This window comes from Chenopodium album, chromosome 24 (assembly GCF_948465745.1).
Source record: "Chenopodium album chromosome 24, dcCheAlbu1.1, whole genome shotgun sequence".
In the NCBI taxonomy this organism is placed as follows: domain Eukaryota; kingdom Viridiplantae; phylum Streptophyta; class Magnoliopsida; order Caryophyllales; family Amaranthaceae; genus Chenopodium; species Chenopodium album.
The window spans coordinates 2,054,100-2,064,231 of record NC_137857.1 but is presented as its reverse complement, the minus strand read 5'-3'; the positions used below and the strand labels follow the sequence as shown (position 1 = coordinate 2,064,231).

Below are 10,132 nucleotides of genomic sequence, written 5' to 3'. Positions count from 1 at the left end.
GTGAAATTATAGCACTAATATACCAATAAATCTCATAATCTCATCCAGCAAAGCAATATTTACTGAGGAGGTGGTTGAGTGAAGCTTTAAAAAGAGGTGAACAACTTCATTTTTGTTCAAGTCAAAGTCAATCTTCATTTGATTGTGATTTTGAAAATAATATAAACAATAAAAATAGGGCACAAAAATTACTTTGGAGATCAACCAAACAAAAAACATGAAAAATAATAACAACAATAATTATGAGAGATCGGGGAATTCTTCTTCAAAGAAGGGGAAAAATAAGTGTACCTCGAGTACGAGTACGAGTACTAATAATAATAATAGTAATAGTAATAGTAGTAATAATAATAATAACAATGATTTCGAAAAACCCCGACAACCTCAAAGAGGTCTTGGGGTTGCTCAATTAGAGAAGATTAGATTGCATACTCAAATGGCGAGTTGTGGCCTTATTCCTCCTCATCCTTTTCTTAATCCTGCATTTCAGGTATTTTTCTCTTTTTCTAATTCTTTTTTTATTTGTCAAATTTTTATGTGTTTTATTGAAATAGTTGAATTTTTATTGATTTTTTTGTACGGTCATTTTAGCATCTACCGGATGATATAAGGCTCCAACTTGCATATCATCAGGGAATGCCACCACCACCACCGCAACAGCAGCAACAGCAGCAGCCATATTATGCGTCGCCTTCGGTGCCGCCTTCTGCTTATGGTTACCACCATCCTAATGCTTACATGGTATGTTAATTTGCTTTGGATAGATTGAATTTCATCAATGTTTGAAAAAAGATTTAATTGTGATATTATAGTATATGGTTTATTTGGAATATAGATTATTGACCTAAAAGTTATGATTTTTTTTTTAAAAAAATAAAATTTAATGTATTGTTGTACAACATCAAGCCTAAAATTTGTATTATAGGAGATAAAAGACTTGAAATTCTGCAATTAATTACTTTTTATTTAACATTTTTGAGGTGAGTTAAGTCAAAGGTTTAACATTCTTCAAAATAAATAAAAAATAAATAAATAAATAAATAAAAATAAAAAATTGTTAGAGGTTTATCATCAGAATTCAGAAAAAAAGAATACCCCTTTTTCAAAATTGTCGTATAATCAAAAAGATTAAAAGAAAAATTAAGTTAAAAAGTTTTTTAATTACTCTATGTTCTTGATGGTATTAAAGATTTTACTGGAGTAATTAATACACTAAAAAGATTCATTTGGATGCTTTTTTTTTTTTTTTCATTTTTAATTAAAAATTGTGTAAATCTCTGTTATTTTTAATTCCTTAAGCTTTGATTTTTATGGTCAACTTATTAAATTTCTGACTACAATAATTCACTAATTTATTTAAAATAATAAAACTATATTATACGGGATCTTAATAGATTCCGCTTTAAATATTTTTTATAAATGTTAATTTTTCATAATTTTTATGCGTATCATATTGAATATATACGTGATCAATGATGAACAATGTAAAATTTTAAGTGTAAAGAAGGAGTTTTCAAAAAAGTGTAAAGAAAGAAAAGTGATGGAGGGAGCATTATTTTTATTTCTATAATTTGGTGTTTAATTTTCTACTTTTTTAATTTATTGTTATTAAATTTCAATGTTGAAATTTATTTTAATTTAATTTAATTAAATCATGAAATACTAATGCAGATGGGAATGGGAGATCATATGGGGACAGGCAATGTAGCATACAATGAATCTCAGTTATGCAAAACAACAAGGTATGAATAATTGGTAATGTAATAATAAAAATTATTTCCCTTCATAATGTAATAAAATTTACTTGGTAATTTCTGAATTTCATTCCATTCCATTTTTCATAAGATCTTTGAATAATTGTACAATATTTGTATTATACTATGTAACAAAAAATTAATTTTATTGTACACTTTAATAATTAGATGGACCGAATGGATCCCTAATAACAATATTCGCGTCACCCAGGAGCCCCAGCAACCAGACCTTCTACCACTAAGTATGGTCACTAGGCACCTTCTAAGCCAGGTTGAGGTAATATACAGTTTGTTTTTCCGAATATATTAAAATTTCTAAACCTTTTGAATTAATGGTTTCCGGTAGACTATATAAACCGATCCTGGAATTAAATCATCCGCTTAAGCTAAACTGATGGTTTAAGTCCAGGATTGGTTTATAACTTCATATATTGTATCAATTTCTAACTTCAATTTGTACGCAAAACTTTGCTTTTTTTTTTTCCAGCAACGAAATAGAAGCGATAAGTCATTCGAATCAATGAACTCCGGCAACCAGAATTCTGAATTAAGGGAAAATGAAGAACTGGATTTGGAGCTTAAGTTATAGCAAAATTTAGATAATCGTTTGGGTTAGTAGTTTTTATAGTCACTGCTTTTTCTATAAAACACAAAATTAACCACAGAAATTATCATTAGGTAAAACAAATATGATAGTAGTTGTTTATTATTTTCAGACCACATTTAATTAATTTGTAACAAATAGTTATTTTTTTATTATTATTATGCAAACAAAATTTATAGATACAAAAATCATTTATAGAATTTCATTAACATATAATTTCCTTACCTTTAGCTTATTAGAGTCAATAATTTGTGATGTACGTACGGAGTACATATTTATGTGCGACCAATGTTATTTCTTTGTGTACGTACAAATAGTCGTTGTACCTTATGAGCATAAAAGAGTAATATTAGCCTTGACAGGACGTTGGTACGCACATACAATCAGTTTTACAATGATGATCTTCGACCAAGGTTATGAAGTAAATTACAAATTTAGATTATATTCTTGGTCTAGCAGACAACATAAAGTACAAGTTTACAATTAATTTAACTATTGCCTTTATTTGATAAGTAAGATTTTAAATGTTAAACAGTTGTTTACTTTGCTAAATTAAAGAAGGTTCAATAGAGGTAGAAAATTTTAGTCTAGTCTGTCATCAAATCAGTTGGTGTAAAGCATAACTCGTACCTACACTAAATTAGTGATAAGACATCATTAAGGTTAATCAAGGTGGATTAATTCTTTTTTCTCCTCTAATTTTATAAGTGAATTGAAGACAACATAGCAAGTTAAAAAAAAAAAAAAAAAAGTTAAGTAGTTACATCTTATCCTTTCTTTAAAGGATAATTAGACATCTACAGTAATCAATTTGACAAATTTTCTCTGTAAAGTGGATTTAATTGGTAGCTACTCCATTGTCTCCATATGTGGTAGTGTAGGATTATGCGAGGTAGAGGGCTACGATACAACATCAGCGTAAGATGATCGACTAACTTAGACATAATCGTGTGAGAGTGCATTCGCTTCACCAAATTTTTTTGCGAACAATTTAACTTATGCAAGCGTTTCTCTAAGTCCAGCTTTCTATTATCTTTCTTAAAATATTATGTTAACTACAATGTAGATTTTTAAAATAATAAGAACGCCAATAAAAATGTTAAAAATAATGTGATTTACATTACTATATCGTGATTTTTTTTTTCTTCATTTTACTACGTAGGTTTGGATGAACGGTATTGAACCATCTATTGAATTTTACCAAATCTAATTATTTATATTAACGAAGTAATTAAAGTTATTGTTAGGATAATGAAAGTGTGGTGAAAGCAAAAATGTAGATTTTGAGAAAAATAGAGGCAAAGTGATAAAGAAAATAAGTAATAATTTGAACACATAACTAGCACACAACTCGAAAGGGGGAGGATGGTCAAGGCCAGGAGTGAGTAGCAAGATCATCGTGGTGGATTAGTCCAAATGACGCCCAACATCTCATATTTATAGATGATATAAGTTGACAAAAATAGATTCATGAAATTGATGGTATTGTGTGGAAAATTCCACAATTATTCCACTGTCATGTTTTTCGAAAGAATTATGAATTTTTATTCGGTACATGGCTTAACCAGAATTTTCTTTTGAAAATGTCATATCCTCGTAAACAATCACCATTACTGGGCTTATGGAATTTGGGGCACACTAAACCCATCAAAAAATCAAAAACTATAATGTAGTACAAAGTAGTAGTGGGTGTATGCACAAAATTTGCATTAAGGCGGACTTTTATTAATTTATTGTAAATTCGGCTAATTGAAGATTTTAATGCATATGGTTAGAATTTCATCATAGTGATTAGTGATAAATTTGTTGTAAAACAGGTCAATTGAAGATTTTTATGGTTAAAAATTTCATCATAGTGAAGATTTTTTTTTTTATTTTATTATAGTTGTACAAATTCTTGTACCGTTAAAGTTCTAGCAATGTTTGCTAGAGTTATGGTTGAAAATTTCATCGTTTTTATAAACTATCATTGCTAGAACTTTTAAAATCTTCATAACTATTGTAAAAAAATAAAATAAAAAAAAAGTTATGATAATTAAGTACTTTATTCGTTTTTTTAAACTAACAACACACTTTTTAACCGTATTTAAGAAAAATGAGTCTCACATTGTTTAATACACTTAGAATAGGATTGAGAGATTGTATAGAGTATTCTTAAGTGGGTCATGAGCTTTAAATAAGGGTAATATGAGAACTTTTCACCCAAAAAACCTTCCAATTATAGTGTTGCAACTTGATATTTCCATTTTAGAGATGGTTGCAAGTATTATCAAAATCTAAGCGTGCAACAATTAACAACATAAATACACATTAACATAACAATCAAGCTGAATTTTGGTTGTTGGCTTTGGTTATCAAGAAAATGCAATGCGAGTGAGCTGAGAACAATTGCTGCTCTATGTTGGGTGTCATGGAGGGGGAGAAATTTGATCTATTTCAACAATGAAAGGCCGAGCTAATGGCTGCAGGCTTCAAGAGATTGGTTGATGACTATGTTTCTTATACAAGGAAGGTGTTTGTGCCCCGTGTGTGCTGCCAGAACAGGTAGTGTTACATCCTGGGTCTGCCCACCAGAAACTTGCGCGAAGATCAACACAGATGAACATGTTTGTGTAGGCAGCCATGTTGGACTTGGGGTGGTGGTGCGTGATGCTGTGGGTTCTTTAACAGCGGCAGCAGCAGCTAAAAGATATAAAGCCATGTCCCCTGATATAGCTAAAGCACTGGCAGTTTGCTATGCTCTTCGGTTGGCTATGAGGCTTGGCTCCACGCGTGTATGGGTTGAAAGTGATGTCATTAATGTCATTCAAGAGGTCAAGAAGGGAAGGAATGGAAACACTCCTATTCACCTAATATATGAAGATATTAGAAAGGACAGCTTGGATTTTGATTTCTTTAGTATTTCTCGTGTGAAAAGGGCTTGTAATACGGTAGCTCATCTTGTTGCGAGATGAGATACTTGTAACATTTCAGAATATGTTTGTATTGGTTCCTTTCCCCAAAGCTTGCAAACTTTAATTTGGCGGAAATGAATTTGATTTAATATAATAATAGCCCAAAATACCTTTCCCTCAAAAAAATAAAAATAAATAAATAACCAAGCCTTACTTTTAATTACAGGGCTAACTAAACTAGTGTGACTCGTATCCCAAATCAGCCTATATTTTTGGTCACACTAAGATTTACCATACTACATTTGGGTGTATAAAATCAAAAAATACAAGAAAATCTTTTACACCCTAAATCCTCTCTATTTACTTTGCTAAATATAGCTAAAACAACTGTTAACCATTCATTATTTTTGGCCACCCACCACCACCCTAGCTTCATCCAGGTGAGAATTGCAACAAACAAAGGCAGCCCATAATTGAACACATTGCCCAAAGAAAGTAAAAATTTCCTCAAAAACTAACGGTATAAAGAAGTCATATTAACACAATTCAAAGGAAAAACCAAAAAAAAAAAAAAAAATCTAGGGTAAATAATTTCTTCAAAGAGGGAAAATCAAACAAAAGAAACAATTTTCTTTTGTTTTTCCCTTAATCTTAGTTTATATGTATCATTATCAAATGAAATAAAAAAAAAAAAAAAAAAAAAAAAAAATTGTTAGTAATCATTTTATAGCTCCTAATAATAAATAAACATGTCTACCTCTTGTACCTTGATCATCAAGTTCTTATGCATATTTTCTCTCCTGTTTGTGTGTACCTCAGCCCAATTATTTTTTGGATTTCCTCGTTTCGATGATCAACAGCAAGGAAAAACACACAATGGTAAACATAACGACAACAACGATGAGGAGAGACCACCACGACTTGATGCTGGTGTTCCAGAATTTCGCGATATATTTGGGCGCCTTATTCCAAGGTTTAAATTTGATATAGGAGGGGAAACAGGAATTGGTGATGTGCCTGACTTGCCCCTTCCTATTAGGGGTAGACAAGAGCCTATTCATTTAAAAGATTTTCCTAAAGAAAAAAAACAAAAACATAAGAAGAAAAAGAATAAGAGAAAGAATTTACCAGTACAACAACAACAGGTACAACCAGCAGCAAATGAAGAGACAAATTACCAAGGAAAATGGGAAATTGTTACTCAAAGTTCTGGAGTTTCAGCCATGCATATGCAGCTAATGCCTACCAATAAACTTGTCATGTTTGATGCCACTTCTTTGGGTAAATCAACAGTTGAGTTGCCTCCTAATCGTTGTCGCCTTGTTCCTAACACAACAGATCAGTTTGATTGTTATGCACACGCAGTCGAATATGATCCTGAAACCAGCAAAATCAGAACACTCAAGGTAATTGTAATTTTATTACCTTCTTGTATGCATGTCAGATCATGTGTCTCTATGACTCCTCCATGTCTTGGCATGAAATTTTTTCGGCTTAGAACCCTGTTAGAAGACATGGCATAGCACGCACACAGCTAACAACACACGTAAATTGGTAAAAATGGTAACTAACTTAATTGGAAAAGTCTTGAAATGTACAGCTCTGTAATTGTCAACCTTTTTTTTTCTTTCCCCCTAGGTTTTGACTGATCCATGGTGCTCAAGTGGAGGGCTAGCACCTGATGGTAACCTAATTAGTACTGGTGGATGGAAAGATGGAGAAAGATCACTACGATACTACGACTCCTGCGACACGTGTGATTGGAAGGAATCCAACATTTTGTTGGCTGATATCAGGTGGTATGGAACCCAGACAATGCTAGCTGATGGACGGTATATAGTGCTTGGAGGACGTCGTGCCTTTAACTACGAGTTCCTTGCTCCAGAAGGCCAACCTAGCCCCGGAAGGATAGATCTCCCCTTCCTTAAAGACACAACTGACCTACATGAGAACAACCTATACCCCTTTGTTCACCTTGCCCCAGATGGGAATCTCTTCATCTTAGCCAACTTTAAAGCCATCCTTCTTGATGTAAGAACCAACAAGATTGTCAGACAGTACCCTGACTTGCCTGGTGGAGCTCGAAACTACCCAGGCTCCGCTACCACTGCCATCCTCCCAATAAACCTAGAGAATGGCGACAAAGACATAGAGGTACTTGTTTGCGGTGGTGGACAACCATTAGCCTTTGGTAAGGCAGAGAAAGAGGGAATCTTCCTTCCAGCATTGGACACCTGTGGAAGGATTAAGGTCTTAGACCCTGCTGCCCAATGGGAAACCGAAACAATGCCTGCAGCTCGCGTTATGAGTGACATGTTGAACCTACCAAACGGCCAAATTCTCATCCTTAATGGAGCACAGAAGGGAGCTTCAGGTTGGCAATTTGCTGAGGAACCTATTTTAACCCCATTTCTCTACAGCCCAGACAAACCAAATGGTCAGCGTTTCAAGGTGTTGGCACCCAGCCAGATCCCTCGGATGTACCACTCATCATCCGCGGTCCTCCCAGATGGAAAAATTCTTGTTGCAGGAAGTAACACCAACCCAGGATACCTATTCAAGGATGTCAAATTCCCAACTGAACTTCGTGTTGAGAAGTTTGATCCTCCTTACCTTGACCAAGCCCTTGATGTTTTCAGGCCTAAAATGGTCCAGTTGCAAAACAAAGCCATCGGTTATGGACAAACTATTCAGGTGACATGTAACATCTTAGCTCCCGCGCCAATCCTACAGAATGATGTAATGGTTACAATGTACAAGCCACCTTTTACCACCCATGGCTACTCCATGAACCAAAGGCTTCTAAGTTTGAAAATTTCTAGCTTCACCCCTCAACCACAAGGCAACTTTCAGATACAGTTGGAAGCTCCTCCTAGTGGTGAGTTCGCACCTCCTGGTCATTACATTCTATTCATTAACTATCGCGGTGTTCCCAGTGCCGGTTCCTGGATTCAGCTGCAATAGTTTCCAGGGTTTAACAAACATTCAAAAATGTAAAAAAGTTACTTTTATTGATCTACTGTAGTTTCAAATTTTGGTATGTCTCAACTTTATTTTTTATTTTTTAAATGTATTGTTTTATGTAATGTAGTTATTGAGTTGTTCTCAAACACGGCCATGGACTTTTTTATTACTTTATCTTTTGTAGAGCAGATGTAACATTGAAAAACCTTAAATTCTTAAATACATATCTAACAAAACAAAACAACAAAAATATTTTATAAAGCAGCCACCTCTTGAGAAGTCTACTAATTTTAAATAGAAAAGCGCGTAAAATATTGATGATATCAGCAGCATTAGGTTTTGTATACTACAAGATCATAAAGAGGCGAGTTTTATGTAATTATTTGTGCTCTCTAAGACTGTTGTGTATAACACCTGTTGTGTACATGATTTTTCCTATCAATGGAGGAAAAAAAAAATTGTAGACATTTAAATCACCCGGCTAACCTGTTGTACTCAAGGCCGGAGTCATGGCCAACGAAGCTGAAAGAGCTTGTCTGACAAAAACAGCCTGCTCACCTAGGCGGATATCTTCCTCTCTGCTCTGGAAGAAGGGGACAGTAAACACCATAACCAAAATATCAATCTGAGAAGGCGAATGTAAAAACCATGACATAAACTACCTGAAGAAGGCAAATGTAAAAACCATGACAAAAACTACCTGAAGAGGCGAATATAAAAAAAAACATGATGAAAACACCTCGTGTGAACAAATCTCTCAAAGACCTAGCAAAAACAATCAGTCGCATGCAGGGAAAGAAGTTAACATCGCGCTATCATAAATAGAAGCGTGATACAGAAGGGAAAAAGACTTGCAAGTTGCAACAGATCAGATAAATACCCCTGCACTTCCAATAATCATAAAAAATTATAGGCATCTCTTTTATATATTCATTGCATTACATAATATTATATTAGTCTCTTTCATTAGGCCAACTGCATTAAAGATTAAAGAATAATAGAACTATAGAAGTATAGCATGAATAATTTTATACAGTATTTGACCAACTAACAGCTAAGAGAGAATATAATGCTCTACAATGCCTGATGCACGTTTTTACCCCAAAGACCACAACTCCATGTCTTCAATTCATCCTAGCACATAAAATTTTAGTTCTCTGCACGTCTATCACCGCGTTCCAGCTTTGCAACAATGTTGTAACCTTGTACTTGTTCAGTTTCATATGAAATGTACGGAGATGATTTTCTGCAATTGAATAAATTCAATGCACAGGGGAATTTTTATTATTTGAAAGTTGAAACAATTATAATTAATAATTTGAATCAAATTTTTGTAATTTCAAAAAATAGGATTTTTGTCAAAGGCTTATTAGATAAAAATTAAATTAAAAAAAAAATATCTAAAAATCATGGTATAATATCCTGCCCATCAGAGATTTACTGTCATAACTTTTTTTTTTGTTCCTTTCACTTGCTACATAAATGTCATCCAAATTCAATCCATAAAATAAATTAATAATATTCATTGGCTTTTATCAAGTAAAAATTGTAGCATGAGAAAATCAACATATAAGCTGAGACGTACTAGGCATTTTAATGATATAAGAACAATGCAAATGGCAGTTTAAATACTTGGTAAACCCATTGTAAATCTGATGTGGTACAACCATTGTACTAGAAAATTATAGGGACGGATATAATTATTACCGGTGTTTCAAAAATCTGTGGATAAATATCAGATTTTCATACCACAACCTTCCCTTGACAAATCAATATATGTCAAGTTGTATAGGGAGTTAACATATTGCAAGCAACCTAAAAGAGTCCACAAGACCAACACAAGGCCAACAATGCTCAATAATAAGAAGATATAACCGATACAAATTCTCTCAGATTACCATGACCCTTTAAGTGAC

The 10,132-nt window shown here is 33.3% G+C and overlaps 1 protein-coding gene and 1 pseudogene across 1 annotated transcript; both read left to right on the top strand.

Annotated features, from left to right (window-relative positions):
• Positions 1 to 217: 217 nt before the first annotated feature.
• LOC145612722 (protein SPEAR3-like) lies at positions 218 to 2,343 on the top strand. Its single transcript, XM_081668020.1, has 5 exons — positions 218 to 490; positions 592 to 741; positions 1,672 to 1,742; positions 1,923 to 2,031; positions 2,242 to 2,343. The coding sequence occupies exons 1-5, from the start codon at positions 218 to 220 to the stop codon at positions 2,341 to 2,343; spliced, it is 705 nt and encodes a 234-aa protein (XP_081524146.1).
• A 2,507-nt stretch (positions 2,344 to 4,850) lies between these two features.
• Positions 4,851 to 8,216, top strand: LOC145612721 (aldehyde oxidase GLOX1 pseudogene; annotated as a pseudogene).
• Positions 8,217 to 10,132: the final 1,916 nt, after the last annotated feature.